The sequence below is a fragment of the Lepidochelys olivacea genome, assembly GCF_965140295.1.
Source record: "Lepidochelys olivacea isolate rLepOli2 genome assembly, chromosome: 5".
In the NCBI taxonomy this organism is placed as follows: Eukaryota; Metazoa; Chordata; order Testudines; family Cheloniidae; genus Lepidochelys; species Lepidochelys olivacea.
Genome location: NC_140415.1, coordinates 30,633,418 through 30,652,115, shown reverse-complemented (window position 1 = coordinate 30,652,115; position 18,698 = coordinate 30,633,418). Strand labels below are relative to the sequence as shown.

At 43.7% G+C, this 18,698-nt stretch overlaps 1 protein-coding gene and 1 long non-coding RNA gene across 4 annotated transcripts in view; one reads left to right on the top strand and one right to left on the bottom strand.

The window, feature by feature from the left end:
* Nucleotides 1-659: 659 nt before the first annotated feature.
* The window catches only part of NIM1K (NIM1 serine/threonine protein kinase), an 87,136-nt gene continuing 69,097 nt past the window's right edge, over nt 660-18,698 (bottom strand). For 2 of the 3 annotated variants that reach the window (XM_084628593.1, XM_084628591.1), the window contains 3 exons: nt 17,638-18,014; nt 6,071-6,339; nt 660-4,696 (listed from right to left, as the gene is read on the bottom strand). In XM_084628593.1, coding sequence (XP_084484719.1) covers nt 3,947-4,696; nt 6,071-6,339; nt 17,638-17,929 — 1,311 coding nt within the window. In that variant the 5' untranslated portion in view covers nt 17,930-18,014 and the 3' untranslated portion in view covers nt 660-3,946. The remainder of the gene's footprint in view (nt 4,697-6,070; nt 6,340-17,637; nt 18,015-18,698) is intronic. The other variant, XM_084628592.1, reaches the window with a different exon arrangement.
* LOC311520801 overlaps nt 9,703-18,698 on the top strand; it is a 31,123-nt gene continuing 22,127 nt past the window's right edge. The window contains exons 1-2 of the long non-coding RNA XR_014711700.1: nt 9,703-9,809; nt 14,951-15,171. This is a non-coding gene — a long non-coding RNA (uncharacterized lncRNA). The remainder of the gene's footprint in view (nt 9,810-14,950; nt 15,172-18,698) is intronic.

The following is an 18,698-nucleotide window of genomic DNA, read 5'->3' as shown; positions in this document are numbered from 1 at the left end:
GATGTTCGTGTTGTTTTAAAAAAGGGTTCAGGAATGGGTGTACCAATTATAAGATCTTGGTAACTGGACACAGAAAAACAGGAATTTTGCTTGACTTCCCAAAATTTTTAGTGAAACCTTCTAAAATAGGCTGTAAAATTTTTTTTAAAGGGGGTGGGGGGAGGTGCAGAGGAGGGAGGAACAGGTTCCCTCTTCTCCTCAAACTGACCAAAAGCCATTTTCTCTCTCTCAATTTCTGAAGTCACTTTGATTTTTAATGTTGGGGTCCCTAGTGCCTTGACAGTAAGTAGTCAGTTTTCTAAATACAATATACCCATTTCTTTCCCTGCTTAAAAAAATAAGTTAGGAATAGGTATTAAGTGATCAAAAATCTGTGACCACTAGATAGGTTTGGTCTCAGTCTAACTCCCAGTGTCCATATCGCATCACTTTTATCCACATCCTTAAAGCCCACCACTATACTGTTTTGGCAACATTAGCAGAGGCCAAGGACTGAATGAAGTTGGATAGTCCTTCCACTGAGCAGTTCTTGGCAGGGCAGTGGGAAGAAAGCTATATCTGTCAAATAAAGGGTTTAGTTCCATAATTCTTTCAATCTGGCACCTTTTAAAAGGCCTTTAGGTTTAATACTCTTTTTTTTTTTTAATTTTTTTTGTCAGAGTGATCAGAGAGCAGACTTCTAGTCTTCAGTTTCCAAATACTATGGGGAGCTTATCAAACTGACAACCCACAAAGGGAAAAGATATAATAGTTTGTCCTTGACTCCTAGCTCTTGCTTTTACTGTATTTTTCTTCATGACAATTTTTAACTCTGAACTCATGATTGGCTTCGTTTCACACTCCCCTTGTACTTCTATAACAAGACTGTTGCAGGAAAACACAAAAACCTTTTTCCATCCTTCCAGTCTGAAATCTGTTCATCAGGCAAGGATTAAATGCCCAAAACTAGTGGGGAGACCATTCTGAGATATGAAGAGCCTTGCTAACTTGTAAAATATATTTAAATTGTTCTAATGTACAGGACTGAGTCTCTTGTTTAATTTTATTTTACTGTCCACTTCAAAACTTAATTGTCTAATATAAACTTGCAGAAATGACATGTTGCAAAATGCAGATTTTTGTGTAACGTAGTGTTTGTATAATACACCATATGTCACTCACTAGGATTTGGTAACTTTTTTTTTGTTGGACATGTACAGTCAACTTTCTAAAATTTCATTTAATATGAACTGATGTGGACGAATGGTCTAAGTGCTTTTACAGAAAGTGATGGAGAAATGAGGCATGAAGATACTTTGCAAGTGTTTGGGTTTTTAGTTTCATAAGAGCAACTTAATTTGTTGCCAGAAGACAAATTTATCACAGAATAAAGTCCATTGCTGGCAACGGACAGGCCAAGAACTACTGGCACAAAAAAATTAACTTGCCATCCTCACTAACACTGAAGCAGATGCTTTTGTAAATAAAGTTTTAGAGATATTTGAAACCGGTGTTGGTGTAGTGCTGAACTGATGTGGACTACATCTCTTAAATGGATTAGGACAAATCTAATGACCCAGCAAACACTGGAGAGTATACAGGTTACTGATCAGGGAACCCAGGCTATGCAGGTGTTCTTGTGTTATATAGTGGAATATTAAGAGGAAAATTAATCAGACTGTCTAGCTGACACTCTAACCTACAAATATTTAGAATCATGTTTTAGGACTGTATATTTCAATATTATGTACAGCCTGTTCTTTAAACCCAAACCATTTCTAATGCAGCTGTAGTCTGCAACAATTCTATTCCCATCCCCTTTTCTTCAATATTTTGAAAGACTTGATAGCTTAATTTTTCTTGACTGCCCTCTTGCTCTGCACCCATCTATGACTACGATGCAGTCAGTTTCCCGTTACTTTTTTTAAATCCAAGCTCCTCTTTACTCCATAAAAGCAAATGAAGGAATATTGAACCACCCCACTTCATTTTTAATGTATAAAAAGAGCTATTTAAAACTCTACCAGGCCAGTGTAAAGATGGAAAAGCTGCATTTGAACTTAAGTTCTGGTTGTCTGTTAGTAATACAAACGGAAGCTGTGCAACTTCCATTTTTACTTGGCCTAACAGGGGCTTACCTCTAGCTGTCAAAGTAGCCATTTTAACTGTGCCAGCTCATAGTGGTATAACTATTGGGGAAACAGTCTTACAGTTTGTATTTAAGTTGATAGTAGGGGGGAGCAGAGCCCAGAACTTCCGACTTAAGCGGAAGTAGGGGTATCTTTGTCTCCTACCTTACACACAAGGATTGCATAGGGCAACTCTCTTAAAAAGGGACATAGCAATGTGAATAAAGCAAGGAGACCACTATTACAAGAGACTAGAATATTAAAAAAACCCCAAAGCAAACAACCAACCAACCCTGTCCCGCTCTTGTGTATGGTTTGTGGTATTTGGTGGTAGATTTTTTGATACCAGTGACCATTAAAAGTAAAACAAAAACAAACTGTTTCAGCTTTCGGTGCTAATCTTTACTGCTGAAGCACTGCATTGTGGTATGTTTCCTTAATGCCCTATTCAAGGACATTTAATGTTGAATCTATAAGTGAAGCTAAAGCCAGATAAACTTGGAGTCTGGTCCTGTTAGCAATAGCCCATGGCCTTCATTTGGAGCAGGACTGGGTATGCTGTAGTTCTGCATTCTTGATACCTCGTCTCCCTATTCATGGTCTTATTAATAAGTATGTCACAGAGGTAGCAGAAGTCACAGATTCCATGACTTTCTCCAACCTCCGTGACATTGGGGCCCTGCAGCAGCCCAGCCACTGCTGCCAGCGGGGGGACGCTCTCGCCCAGCCGCAGCGAAGGACCCCCCTCAGCTCCCAGCCGCCCCCTGACCGTCCCCAAGCTCCTAGCCGCTGGGCAGGGGTGAGGGGCCACAGCTCCCTGCCACTACATGCAGCGGGGCAGAATGGTGGACCCTCCTGCCTCCCCATTTTGTCAGGGATGTTTTTAGTAAAAGTCTAGGACAGGTCACGGCTTCTGTGAATTTTTGTTCATTGCCCATGACCTGTCCATGACTTTTTTACTAAAAATGTCCATGACAAAATCGTAGCCTTAATTATTAATTCACACAAGGATCAAACCATCCTAAGGCCAGTAGATGGCAGCATAGCTGTCAATACCCAGGAGTAGCAGCATTTCTCACAGTGGTACTAAAATAAAGGTGCAAAATGTTTGATTTGAGTTAGTGGAGCAGCATGTTAGGGTTTGACTTTAAATATAGGATAACTTGTGATACATTACAGCAAGAAATACCTAGACAAACCAGAAGCAATTTTCTGGATTTTTCAAAAGCTGATCCTGGACTAATGATGAGAAAGGGAAAAAAGGTTAGAGCCTCTTTATCTGTCAAGGTGGAATAGCTAAAAATGAAGCGCTAACATTTAATACCTCACATATGCCTGTTAGTCTTAGCTTAAGTAAATAGTTATAGATTCCTTGTAAATAAATATTCACAGCTGTTCAGGAATCAGTTTCTTTAAATAACCAGATTTTGTCCATTGCGAATTGGCAGTCATTTAGATTCCTGTACTGTTGTGACTTAACATCAGGCTAATAAAGTAATATTTCTGCAAGTGGCCACATATTATAAATAGCTGTCTTAAAAGATCAGCCCAACTATATTGAGTAATTCTACTCAATTATTAAAAAACATCCATTCAACAACTTGTATTTGTTAATCAATTAATATATCTTCCATTTTACATGTGAGGTCTGTGGGCCAAAGTGCAAACACAAGCAAGTCTGTTTGAGCACACCAGTCCTCTGGATGAACTAATACATTTTGAGATTTAAGGCAGTTTTGGTTTATTTAAAAATTACAAAAATGTAACATCAAAGTTTACTGTGAAATGAATAAAACCCCTTGTTAAAGTTACTGAATGTAAAGTCTGCTATATACAATTCATAAAATTGAACACAACTTGGATGTATGTCTGATACCACGGTGCGAACTGTGACCTTTCTTTAAGTCCTGCTCTTTGGGTTCTGGTTGTGTGACTATAGGAACAGTCTCCAGGGCTCTTTTCTTCTGCACTCTGTGCAAAACAATTCGGTAGATACCAGTTATTGAGCTTCGAGAATCTCTTCCACGGTTATTTTGAATGTGTTCTTCTGTGATTCCCAAATCTTCCAAGGTATTTTTCACTTCAATTTCCTCCTCTTTGAGGGTACTAGTCTCTGCTAAATACTTTGGATCCAGTTTAAATGGGTCCAAGGCTTTTGGATACTGTATCCCTTGCATCCATTCGTTCTTCATAATACATTCAATAGAGTATCGTGCAGTTGGGACTGGCTGAAGAACTCCTCTGATCAGTTTCTGGCAAGTGTCTGAAAGGTATGGGGGCAGGCTATATGTCCCATCAAGAATGCACTTCTTCAGTTTGGCTACTGTCTCCGCTCGAAATGGCATTGTACCAGTTGTCATAAAATATAAAAGGATGCCTAGTGCCCATATGTCCACGTAAACACCAACATAGTTTTCATCTCGGAAGAGCTCAGGGGCAGCATAAGGAGGAGACCCACAGAAAGTGTTTAAAGTTTCCTCTCTTTTACTTATTGTGCTGAATCCAAAGTCTCCCACCTTCACACAGGTGTTACTGGTATAGAATACATTTTCTGCCTTCAGGTCCCGGTGAATGATATTGTTATCATGCTGTAGAGCAAAAGGAAAGCAAATTAAGTATTAGTATATATGAGAAGGCTTTTCCAGCTCATTTTTTTTTCTTTATCTTTGCTATACAGAAGTTGCCATTTTTAAAAGTCAACATTTGCCAAGTTACCACACAGTGGATCTGAGATCCTCCACTGTTTCCCTATAGTTGGACTAGGAAAGTCTAGATGTAAAAGTATGGAAATGCACAGTTAAGGTGCCCAAATGAACTTAAATTTTCCCTGTGTTAACACCAAAGGGGTGGGGGAGAAAAAGCTGTAAGGTGTCTTTAAAAATCAGTGTAATCTGACACCATAACAACACATGCATTAATCATAGTTGTACGGTTAAAGGCACCTGAACTTCCTAACCCTAATATTCATATTTCTTTTAAGGGGTTTATAACACTCTCTTTGCAATAATTACAATATCTTTCATGTTTTTTACCTTACTTTACTGATAAGTACTTTTAACCATACCTCCATCTTATTACTATGTTTGTGTGGGATTAGAATTTAATGCCAAAAGGCATGTGATTGGCCTTTATGCACTATCCTGTATCCAAACAAAACATCCTTTGATCTCTTTTTGAATGTTTCTGTGGATGATACCTCAGCAGTCTTTAGTCTTGATTAAAAAGCAGACCAAACGCCCATTGACTTCTTTAGAAGTTTAGGCCAGGGTTGAATTTGATCCACGAACATCTTCTAAATGGGATTATCATCACTTTTTAGACCCTGATTTATTCTAAAACTACAGCAGTGCTAACAGGTGCCATTATGCTGTTCCCTCTCATCTGCTGCGTTCTCCCTCCCCATTGTAGCACTTCCATTACCTACAAAAACAGAAACCTGCTCTAACATGCTAATTCTGGGTTCCAATAGTTGGCATGATATAGACTGTCTCATTCAGTGTGTTTACAGATGTAACACCTAGGTTATGACTTCACATGTGGATGAGAGTGCTGCACAAGAGTAAGGAAAGTTGTCATACTGGTGTGTTGCTTTATGTGAAATGAGTTTTGTGTTCTCAGTCCGATACCCAAAGAAGAGGTGACAGTATCAGAAAACACACCGCAAAGGCAGCATAGTTAGGCATTAAACAGAGAGGCCAAGAGTTGAATGGGCATGGAGACAACAGTACTGTCTCTCCCTAAAAGCAATATCCCTAGACAAAGGCTGAAGAACAGTGATGTGGGGAAGTCTACATTGCCACTGCACGTGGGGGTATCTGTTCTACGGGGACTTTTAGTGTCCAGAGCTGCCTTTCAGGAACCTTTCATTAGCACTACTCTCACTTGGTGCAACACAAAACAAAAATACATGAAGTCTGCTAAAGTAATGCAGGGTAATTTAGGCCTACAGAAAAACAACTTACCATGTGCTTCACAGCAGATGCAATCTGGGAGAAAATTAATTTACTTTCCATTTCTGCTAACTTTCCCTCTGTGCTGATTTTAACAAAGAGTTCCCCACCTCCTGCATACTCCATCATAAGGTGCAGTTTTGACAATGTTTCCACCACTTCGTAAAGTCTGATAATGTTTGGGTGGTGCAGTTTCTCCATGCTGGAAATTTCACGGGACAGTAAGCGTTGAGTCTTCTGGTCCAACTTGGTCTTGTCCAAAATCTTAATTGCTACTTTTTCTGGAGAGTAAAATGTATTGGAATGTATTAGTACAACAAATATTTATATCGACACTCTTACTTTAAAACAATGCTCATTTAACTGAAAACTTTTTAAAATCTCAATTCTTTGAGTGATTGCTCACATAAACTCCAGTTAGGGGTGTGTGCGCTGCATGCACAGTCGTCAAAAAGTTTTCCCTTAGCAGTGGAGCCCCCTGGAGTGGTGCCTGCATGGCTCTGAATATATGCCCCTGCTGACCCGGCTCCTCCTCAGTTCATTCTTACCACTAGTGACAGTTGTTGGAACTGTGGTCGCTTGCCTAGCAAGTGCTTCCCTTAGTGTAATTTCTGATCATTGTAGTTTAGTTCTTAGTTAGTAGTAATAGTTAGTATATAGTGATAAGGGTTGGGGAATGGGTTTTTTTTCCCCAATCCCTAACCCTTCCCTCTCTGGGCTCTGGGGCATGCCACGAGCCCAAGGGTTCAAACCCTGCGGAGCCTGCAGCAAATCTATGTCAACGAGTGACCCTCATCACTCGTGTCTGAAGTGTCTGGAGGAGGTGCACCAAACGGACAAGTGCAAAATCTCTAGAGCTTTCCACCCCAGGACGAAAAAGGAGTGAGACTTCTGACTGAAACAATTGCTGATGGAATCCGTTCTTCATCCCCAGCCTGCCGTTGATCGTCAGGACCCGGCACCGAGCGTGTCCATACAGAGTGCCTCGCATGACATGGTGCCGAGTAAGGACTCTAGTCTAAGAAACCCTCAGCACCGGTGCTCCTCGGCACTGCAAGCTTCAGCCCGGCACCACTCCCATTAACCAGTGCTGCACAAGTGGCATAGGAAGACCAACAGGGGGCGCTCCCCATGCCAAAGACAGCAGGACTGGCAGTGCATCCCATGAAGGAGCATTTAGTGCCCAAACATCAGGAGTTGGTGCCATTGACTTCGGTTCCCCTGAGGGGACTGTTGAGTCTGGTGTCCAGCGACTCCCCAGAGCAGTGCCAGGTGGAGGAACTAGAGCTGCCCTCCACACCGGACACTTCTGAAGCCGCCAGAGATCTCATTGCCATGATCGAACCCCAGCCCCTGGCAGTCAGGGATGAGCCTCCAGTGCCGCATCATCCAGCACTGTCTAGAGGCAAGCCAGCCATGCTGAGGAGATCACCATCGCCGGTCCGGCACCATTCGCCCCGGCGCCGCTCCCGATCATGGTTGCCAAAACACTGTTATCTGGCACTAGGTTCCAGGCTTGGCTCCCCGGCACCAGTGGGGCGATGCTCCCCTTCCCCAGCACCGTGAGAGGAGCTCATGGATTCCCAGCAAGGGTACCTCGGCACCGTTCCCCTGCATCGTTGGTTCCCAGCGCAATAACCTTTGGCGCCACCGTGGTCGTCACGGTTGAGATGGGTCTCATCCGACTCTGACGGGGACTCCTTCTGTTCCTGCCACAGTAGGCACAGATTGGACCAGCAACGGAGGGAGACACCGATGGCATGGCATCCCCAGTGGCAGCCTCCAACACAATGGCCTTTTTGGACCCCCTGGGCTTACCATCAGGCCCAGGGTTCCAAGACGATGTCAACAAAAGCCCCACCGCCTGTCCAGGTCGCAGTTGCATGTGTTGTGCAGCAGGTCTTGCAGATGTTACTTTTCTGTGTGCACAGGATGATGCCTATTTTCAAAGGCCTTTAGGGAGAGAGTCATAGAAGTTAAGGCCAGAAAGGACCACGAGTTTGCCTAGTCTGACCTCCTGTTTAATCACAGGCCACCAGCACTACCTGGCACCCACACACCAAACCCAACAACTGAAATTAGACCAAGGAATTACAGTCCTCCATCCTATTATGAGCCACAAACTATTAGAGACACATTCAAGCAAGTTGTAAGTGAACCCTGTTGCTAATGTAGCCAAGGTCTGGGTGCATACAACCTTTGGATACATGTGGAGTGCACTGATTTAGAAAAGGGGATTCAGTTTGCCAGGCTGTGTCTGCACTGCTCTACTTCCACTTTCCTCCTCCCAGTTCTGGCAGGCCTGAGAAAGATGGTATTTAGTAGACAAGAGCGCATCAGTGTCGTGTTGTGCAAGGCTGGGGGGCAGAAAGGAAACAGTGCCCCTCTGCAGCCTATCCTCAGCTGTGACTCCAATTCCTAGCCTGGACTAGGGGCTGAGACTTCTGCACAATCCCAACATAGGGGTTTGTGTCCACTGGATCTATGTAACCCTGCCCCTAAATGTCCTGTCCACAATGGTGAATTCAGAACAGGCCCTGGGCCCACCTTTGCTACATTCAGGGGTGCTGAGGCCCTCTGTGTGTCCCCTCTCTAGCTGCCAACATCCAGTAGAGCAGAACTACCATAGTCCGCTACAGTGGAGGCCTACTACAGTCCTTACGTTCTTCGGTGAATGTCACCCAAGTATCAGTTATGCCCCAGGTTTTAATATGTTTTCTTGGAACAATATCCTCTGCTGTGCATTGCAAAATCAAACCTCACCAGCCCCCCACACTGCAATGTGGGTGGGGATCATTAGCATTTATACTGCAGTATTCACTTCTGGTGGAACCGTGCCACCATGCTATGACTTCCAAATCAACAGCTGCATGAAAACTTGGACTAGGGGCTATTACGCAGTCACACTCAGGAGTCATTTATTGGCTGAGATACAAAAAAATGCTAAACTGCATCAGTATTTAAATTAAAAATTATGGAAGTATATACAAAGAACAGGTGTTAACGATGTTCATTGTCGTTTTCTAGTCTTTCTAATAAATAAAGATTAGAGACCACAATCAGTGGATACTGATTTCTGCCATGTGACAGAGGTAAGAATCTTTTGAAACACTGATCTGTATCAGGTGCCTGGTGCAGGGAAACAAAGACAAATTTCTCACCATGATTCCTGAATGTCACAACTTTAGTATAAAACCTATGACACACGCATGTAAATTTCAATTAGGATTCAATCAATGTTCATAAAAAAAAGTTCACTCTACCATTGTCTGAAAACAAGGGGAAGCGACACCACTTTCCCTCTCTAAGACTTCCCATTTTTCCCTGTGCCCTTTTATCCCTTTCTCCTCTTTTTGATCCTCATTTCCATCTCTTTCTCATGGCCCTGCCCTTTCCTTCCTGCATTCCCTCTCCAGCCACTCCAAGAGATGTTTTAAAGCCCCCAAGCCCTTCCCTCTCTCTGACCTTTTCTTCTTCTCTTTGCTATACATATATAGAATACATACATATTCTAAAGGTTTGCAAACCCTCCATCTTTCCCCATGCATGAGGTTTTTGTTCTATTTTCTTTCACTGGTACCAGAAGAGCTATCTGCTACATGTGACCCATGATATGTTGCTTGATTTGATTGTTTGCTTTTTAGGGGAAGCAGTATCTTATCATTGAGCAACATCTCCTTTAATATCAATCACGCAGCAATAAAGGGAATACCGAGGAAAGGAAGGAGCAGGGAGGACACCAGAGTCAGAGGTTGGTCTGGGCCCGCATGTATGTTACTGAATCCTGGAGAGAGATCACGTTGGCCTATGAATAGGGCTTGCTGAAAATTTTCCACTGAACTTTTGTATTGATGGAAAATTGGGGGTTCAAATAAACAAATTTTTTTGTGGGAAATCTGCTTTCCTTAAAACATGTTGGGTTTTTTTCACCACAAAGCTGATTTTTTTTGGCTCTCTTTGGCTGACAATGTTCATTCTTTAATTTTCAATCCTATAGGGGGGGTTACAAATTTTGATGAAATGTCAACATTTTCCAGGGGGGAGGAGCATTTTTCAAGTAACTCTACTTATGAGCTCATGTGTTCTCATAAATTAAGTAGTCAGATCAGGTTAGTATTTGGATGAGAGACCAACACAAAAACACTTACATGCTTCAAGAAGGGGTGTTAGTAATTCCACCTGCTGAACCAATGTGCCATCATGGTGTTAGGTGGCACTGGCTTATAAAAATTCTTACGATCTTTTTGTAAGAGTCCTGGTGTTACCCTGATGTCCAGGTCAAATTCTAATTATATTCTGCCTCTTGAAATTCCACTCATTATTAAAATTGGAAATAATGTTAGTCTTCACCAACTGTTAAAAAATCCTAAAAGGTTCTTTTGCTCAGCTAGGACAACAAAAAAAGATCATTTGGCGTTCATAAGCCAAGCAAGTGTGGAGGTATGGGAAGCCAAAATAAAACCACCCCCCAAAAGAGAAAATGATGTTTTTCAAAAGTTAAGACAGAAAATATTCAAAACGCTGTGGGGCTTAGTCTTCTTTCACTTTACAACTGTGTAACTGCAGCAACTTGAGTGAGTTTATGTCTGAATTACACTAGTGTGAGAGAGGAATCAGGCACTTCAGCTTTAAAACGCCTTTTCTGTTGTTTTTTTTAACCAGTGTTCTCAGTAAACGTGTATCCTGTAATGAGATATGGCACATGCAATGTGCAGAGGGATGTTACTTCTTTTTTTTAAAGTCGTAAGAGAGGCTGAAAAATCAGTTTATAATAAGAAGCAAACTTCAATCTTAACTGCTATAATAGAATATCAGTCACTATAGTATCTGAACACTTATATTGGTCATGAAAAACAATATACTGTAAGCTTTGCATATGGCAGTATTTCTGTTGATTTAATTGTTGCCCAGTAAAATGCCAAAGTAATCAGGATTCTCTAGACTAGGATTTTTAAATTGCATTTTTGTGAGTGTAATGTATAATTATATTTCCTCACTGGGGACAGGATGGATCAGGCAATTAATAATAGGATAAGGAGCCTTTCACATCTAGATCACCAAGCTGAAACCTGCCAAGGCTGTTATTAACTATAAGTTAACACTGGATAACTGGTGTGTTGCTTACGTGAAATGATTTGGTGATTTCTGGCTGATTCAGACTGGGCAGGTGTCCACATCACTGAACCACCACCAGTACCACAGCTGGACTGCTCAGCAAAAAAGGACTTAATGGGGCAGTGGGGGGAAGCTTGCCCTGCCCTGGCTCATGTTGCATGTACTTGTTCTGTGCACTTAAAAGAAATTCCTCATATGTTGGGCTAAAATTGCAGTATCTTTTAGAAGCATCAACTTAACTAATTATTACAGTTTTGAGATCTGGATGGTTTTATGCATTTTAAATTACTAGGAAACATAAATGATGCAAAATGTTGAGGTTTCTTAACCTGTACAGTGACAAATCTGTATCTGTTAGACTGATATTTCACCCACACATATTAAAATGTTTAACTGAAGTTAAAGCATGTTGCAATAATAGCAATATTTGAGACAAAGGTGGTTTTTTCAGATTTCTTTATTAACACACACATCCGCACCTCCCCTCCCCCACCAAACTAATGGCCTGCTCATGCTACCATTGAAGTAACTAGGGGCTTCTAGATGTAGAAAATTGTGATACTTCTGTTACCTTAGGATCCATCTTGCTAAGTGCTGAGTTCCTACATACAGGATTTGGAGCTATTATGAAGATTCAAGGTTTTAACTTTTGACCTAACTCAAAATTTAAGAAGATTAACTATTAGAAAATTAATTGACTGGGGCTAAAGTTGCACTTAAAGTACATCCTGGCTTCTTTGTTGCTTTGCAAAGTGATTCCTTCATGCCTATTCTAAGCTTTGTTTCAGATATTTACATCAGCAGCAAAGATTAGATGCTGTCTGATACCACAGACAAGCTTAAAGTAACCTTATCTTACAAAAGTGGCAGATTTAATTTCCATAATGATCCATTTTTTCAAATTCTGCATAGTCCTCAAAAGAGGGTGTGAGAAGAGGAGTGACTGGGGGAATAAGGGGTGAATAAGACTCTTTAAATAGTAATTGGGCCAACAACAAAGTTAAATGATGCTATAGCTCAGTGATTAGGCCACTGAGCAATGATGGGGGAAAACCAAGTTCAAACCCCTGCTCTAATTGATACGAAGTGGAACAGCTACAGTAGGAAAGAATGAGAGAACCACACCCCACTAACCTGGTGGTTTGGGTATTTAGCGGAGAGGTGGCAGAGCTGGGTTCAAGTTGCTGCTCCCCAGCAAGGGTCTGAACATGGGTCTCCCCTATGCTGAGTGAGTGCTCTGAGTAGTGGGCTATTGCATTCAAGGAAGGCACCACCTCCTTGGTTTTGTGAGAAAGGACTGATCGGGTTTAGCCTAACTTTAGGAGAGGGTTTCCAGCATGAATCCCAAATCGAGGGAGATTTCCGTGGTGGGGCTTAGGCCCCCGTCCCTCTCCACAGTATGTCTTATTGATTAGCTTAGATGGCTCCCTGCTCAATATGCTGGCTTTTGTGAATCCCATTTATAGGCACCTAACTCTCCCTATGCATTGTATAGGGAGCTGGGCAACAAACTCAGGGCTGTGGATTCCATTAGGCACAGGGCATCTAAAAGTTAGGTGTTGCAATGCTGAGTCTAAGCCCCTTTAGGGATTCAGCCCTGAGGGAGTTTAGGTGCCTACAGAGAGTAGCAGCAGCTGAGTGGTGGTTTTGTGAATGCCAGTGGTGCCTGAAGTGGCAGTTAGGTGCCTAACCCCCCCTTGTCAATTTAGCCCTAAGATTCTAGCCTCTTGTACCAACCTGATCATATGATAACATACATTGTTGAGGCAGGTGCAAAATACCAAAGGGGTTAGTCACCCTTGTGAATGGACAATGGACAAAACAAAGAGCGATAAGCAGAAAGAGACTGTGATGGATCCCTAGCAAGTATCATTGATTTTGCTGGTGTTTGCATCCCAACCAGTTAGGCTTTTAACAAGCTTGTCTCTGGGGTGTTTCCACCGCCCATTTCCAGTGCAGTAGCTGTCCATGCTCCAGCTATTGCTGTAATTCCTGCTTTTTCCACTGAAGCCGCTTGAAGCCACAATGATTACCTAGTGGATTGAGGACTGGAGAATGTAAAGTTATAACCTGGACAGAACTAACTTTAATACTCAACTAGTGAAAACAAAGGTACTTAGGCCCTTATGTCCCAGATTTAGGCTCTACTGTGCGCCACAAAATTCTTGCTTGGCTGCCACCAAACAAAGTAGGTGCTTACAGCAAAAATAGGTGCTCACTGCCCATACATACTGCTACCGTACTCCAGGCAGCTGGATGCCTGTCTCCATCTGAAACCCAGAGTGATCCACAAAGCCCAGGGAGATAGACATTTGTCTACCTTACTCACATGTGGGGCCCAATCCAGTAAGTGTGCTCGGAAGCCACCTACCAGTTCATGTACCTATTGCTAAGTAGGACTATACCAATGAACTGCTCCTGCTACTTCGTGCTACTCTGGTGATGGAAAGCAGCCATGCTTACATACGTATCATCAGTACATTGTGACCCCCATTTCTTCACCGCAGTGAACACGTTGTATAAATAAATGGATAACCTGGTTAAACTTAAAAAGAAAAGGAGGACTTGTGGTACCTTAGAGACTAACAAATTTATTTGAGCATGAGCTTTTGTGAGCTCACGAAAGCTTATGCTCAAATAGATTTATTAGTCTCTAAGGTGCCACAAGTCCTCCTTTTCTTTTTGCGGATACAGACTAACACGGCTGCTACTCTGAAACCTGGTTAAACTTAGTACAGCAGCAGCTTTGTGTCACTGGAATAGCATAAAAAAGCAGGATTTGTTTACAGATTAATCTGGCCCCTACTGCTCATTCTGAGTGACTGTTTTAGATCTACATTAACAGGGGGTTATGTGCTCTTTGATGAACCACAATGAAGACATTTTATTCAGTGCATAGGTGCTGACTCTGTGGGTGTTCCAGGGCTGGAGCACCCATGGAAAAAAAATTAGTGAGTGCTTAGGACCCCCCAGGGCCTCTGCCGCTCAACTTCTCCCAGTGCCTCCCACCCTCCACGATCAGCTGTTCTGTGGTGTGCAGGAGGCACTGGGGGGGAGAGGAGCGGGGATGGGGTGCGCTTGGAGGAGGGGGCAGAATTGGGCGGGAAGAGGAGGGGATGGGGACTGGGGGAAAGGGGTTGGGTGGGGGTGGGGCCTGGGGCAGAGTGGAGCGGGTGGTGGGGGGGAGGAGTTGAGCACCCCTGGGGCCTTGAGGAAGCCATTGCCTGTGTCTCAAGGTGTAGGCTCTTTGAGACAAAGACCATACCTTCCTCTATGTTCAGCATTGCAACAAGCACAATCATAGAAAGGTAGGACTGGAAGGGACCTCGACAGGTCATCTTGTCCAGTCCCCTGCTCTGAGATAGGACTAAGTATTAGCTAGATCATCGCTGACAAGTTTGTCCAACCTGTTCTTTGAAACCTCCTTTGATGGAGCTTCCACAGCTTAACTACCCTTACAGTTAGGAAGTTTTTCCTAATGTCTAACCTAAAATCGCCCTTGTGGCAATTTAAGCCCATTGCTTTGTGTCCTGTCCTCAGTGGCTAAGGAGAACAATTAGGTGCGCGTGCGCTGAATGCACGGGCGTCAGAAAGTTTTCCCTTAGTAGCTCCCGGCGCTTCCTCAGTTCCTTCTTGCCAGCGACTCTGACAGAGGGGTAGGAGGGTGGGTGGGTATTAGAATAGATACGAGCAACACATCTCAAAGAACAACAGTTACGAGAAGGTGAGTAACTGTTTTTTCTTCTTTGAGTGATTGTTCATTTCGATTCCAATTAGGTGACTCCTAAGGTCTACCTAGGCGGTGGGGTCGGAGTTATGGAGTCACTGACTGGAGCACCGCTCTACTGAATGCTGCATCATCTCTGGCATGCTGGATGATGGCATAATAAGAAGTGAACGTATGCACTGAGGACCAAGTTGCTGCCCTACAGATTTCTTGTATCGGGAACTGGGCCAGGAACACTGACGACGAGGCTTGTGCCCTTGTGGAGTGTGCCGTAAGTGCCGGGGCCGGTATCTTGGCCAGTTCGTAGCACATGATCCAGGATGCGATCCACGAAGATATTCTTTGAGAAGAGCCCAGGAGACCTTTCGTCCGGTCTGCCACCACTATGAACAGCTGGTTCAATTTCCTGAACGGCTTAGTGAGCTCGATGTAGAAGGCTAGCGCCTGCCAAACATCCAGAAAGTGCAGCCTCTGCTCTTGGCTATTGGCATGAGGCTTAGGATAAAAAACAGGCAGGAATATGTGACACAACCTTAGGAAGAAAGGCCGGGTGAGGCCTGAGTTGTACCGTATCCCTGTGGAAAACCGTATAAGGTGGGTCGGAGATAAGGGCGAGCAGGAAGGCTACTTTCCATGACAGGTAGAGAAGGAAGTAAGTCGCCAGTGGTTCAAACGGGGGCCCCATTAATTTGGAGAGGACCAAGTTAAGGTCCCACGTCCAGATGCTCCTGGGTGGAAAGCCGAGATAGCTGCAAGGTGTATCTTTATGGATGACACTGCCAAGCTTTGCTGTTTCAGGTGCAGAAGGTATTCTAGGATGAAGGTATACACACCTGAAGTGGGGATGTACAATGCTGGTCACACCAGCAAGTAAACCTGTTCCACTTTGCCAGATATGTGGCTCTAGTGGAGGGTTTCCTGCTGCCGAGGAGGATCTCCCTTACCTGTTTAGAGCACAGAAGCTCCATGGGGTTCAGCCATGAAGCTTCCAGGCCGTGAGGCGGAGGAACTGGAGGGATAGCTCAGTGGTTTGAGCATTGGCCTGCTAAACCCAGGGTTGTGAGTTCAATACTTGAGGGTGCCATTTAGGGATCTGGGGCAAAAATTGGGTATTGATCCTGCTTTGAGCATGGGGTTGGACTAGATGATCTCCTGAGGTCTCTTCCAACCCTGATATTCTATGATTCTATGAGGTCGGGGTGATGAAGACAACCGTGGTCCTGTGTGATCAGGTTGGGGAGGAGTGGCAAGGATCAGGAGCGTGGTGTATCAGTGTTGTCAAGGCCACGCTGGTGCCAGCAGAATTATCTCTGCCCCATCTCAGGGGACCTTGAGTGGGCCCTTGCACATGAGAGGGATCAGGGGAAAGGCATACAACAGGTGGTTCCCCCCCACAAGGTAGCAGGAATGCATCCGTGATTGAGCTGGGGCTGTGTTTCTGGAAGGAGCAGAACATTGGGCACTTTCTGTTGCTCCGGGTGAAGAACAGATCGACCTGGGGAAACCCCCACCTTTGGAAGATGGAATGTATGATGTATAAGTAGGGATGTATAAGTAGGGGCATAGCGAGCAGATCGAGGGACGTGATCGTTCCCCTCTATTCGACATTGGTGAGGCCTCATCTGGAGTACTGTGTCCAGTTTTGGGCCCCACACTACAAGAAGGATGTGGATAAATTGGAGAGAGTCCAGCGAAGGGCAACAAAAATGATTAGGGGTCTAGAACACATGACTTATGAGGAGAGGCTGAGAGAGCTGGGATTGTTTAGTCTGCAGAAGAGAAGAATGAGGGGGGATTTGATAGCTGCTTTCAACTACCTGAAAGGGGGTTCCAAAGAGGATGGCTCTAGACTGTTCTCAATGGTAGCAGATGACAGAACGAGGAGTAATGGTCTCAAGTTGCAGTGGGGGAGGTTTAGATTGGATATTAGGAAAAACTTTTTCACTAAGAGGGTGGTGAAACACTGGAATGCGTTACCTAGGGAGGTGGTAGAATCTCCTTCCTTAGAGGTTTTTAAGGTCAGGCTTGACAAAGCCCTGGCTGGGATGATTTAACTGGGAATTGGTCCTGCTTCGAGCAGGGGGTTGGACTAGATGACCTTCTGGGGTCCCTTCCAACCCTGATATTCTATGATTCTATGATTCTATGACATCTGGTCGGATGGATCACTCGTGATTTGTGGAACGATCTGCTGAGGTGACTACTAAGTTCAGGCTGTCGCATCTGGGATGATAGGGCGAAGTGAGCCACACTTGGAGTGGTCTGAGCCTCAGTCTGGCATGCCGGATCCCATAAGTGCAGGCTGCCATGTGGCTGAGGACCCTGGGGAGAGGCACAACCCCTCCAAGTGCGCCAAGGAATTCAGGGGTATGTGCACACAGAACCACCCTTTAATGAGCTTTATTGTGTGATGTGGGGGCAGGCCCAAGGCTTCATTCTATCTGTGGTGGTTGGAAGCCAAGGGATGCAGCCTGTGCAAGCCCTGGAACACAGAGACTGCAATTTTCCTTGAATCTGGCACAGGAGGTGCTAGATAGGGAAATGATCCTTCCCCTGTTCAAAGGAAAGGGATAATCTAGTCCTAAGCATTTACCTGTGTCCCTGCCTATAAATACATGTTGCCACAACTGTATAGGTATGTAGGACTCACACAGTGCCTTTCATTCCAAAGAACCCTGCACCATATATATACACAGCACCACCACAATCATAACGTGTTGCAAATAGCATCGCCTACCTTTGGTTAGAGAATGAATTCCAAGCTTCACTTGTGAGAAATTTCCACTCCCTATTTCCCCTCTGACTCGATAGAATCCAATCCTCTTCCCCAGAGTTAATTCCTTCACCACCTTTTCATCCTGGGACATATCCTGGGTTAGCTTCTCCAACGGGGTCAGCCTGCGCTTCCTGCCCTCCTCATCTTCTCCATAGCACTCAGCCCGCCCATAGTCCTCTCCGCTGTCCTCACGATTCCACCTGGTATATCGGTGGTTTCCAAGACCTCCGCCATTCATATAGCTTGTTGTCATAGTCCACAGAGTGATCACATTTCCATTTGGTTTAGCAAGCTGTTCCAGTGGAATACAATCCTGGACATAACAGAATTGTGATAACCTGAACAAAAATTGCCAGAGGTCCAAAGATCAATGTGGAAATGACTTACAAACCAAATTTTCCATCATATATATATATATATATATATATATATATATATATATATATATATATATATATATATATATATATATATATATAATATACTGCTGCTTCTATGCAAAATCAGAAGTAAAATTAAAAGCCAATTGGCTTTTAATCTCCAGCGAGCAATTTTAAATCCTTATCTGTAAGATAAAAAAGTCTTGCTAATTAAAGCTGTAAACTGTACACATACAAAGCAAGGAGTCCATTTTCAATGGAGTGCAAACAAATGCAATACATTTGACACTTCTTTAACTTTCAGGTTCTGGTTTGCTGCCCTGAAAACACTGATGGGCACACATCAGACTGATAGCTCAATAACTACTTTGAATAAATCCAAAAGCTTTCAGATCACTTCGAACAGCTTCGGTAGGATATGATGCAGTCCTTCTTGGTTCAAGGCTCAGTCCAAAAGCTGAATTTTCCTTGGATTCATTTTTCAGCCAGCAAAGTTTTCACTGTGATTTGGAAATGCCTGACCTTTACCTTGCAGCCCTGCTGTAAAATGCTTGCCACTGCTTTGTTTAATTTCCATAGCTACTCTGATGTACAGAACTGCTGCTGGAGGATGCTAGGAGCAGTGTAATCTGTGCCCTAGGA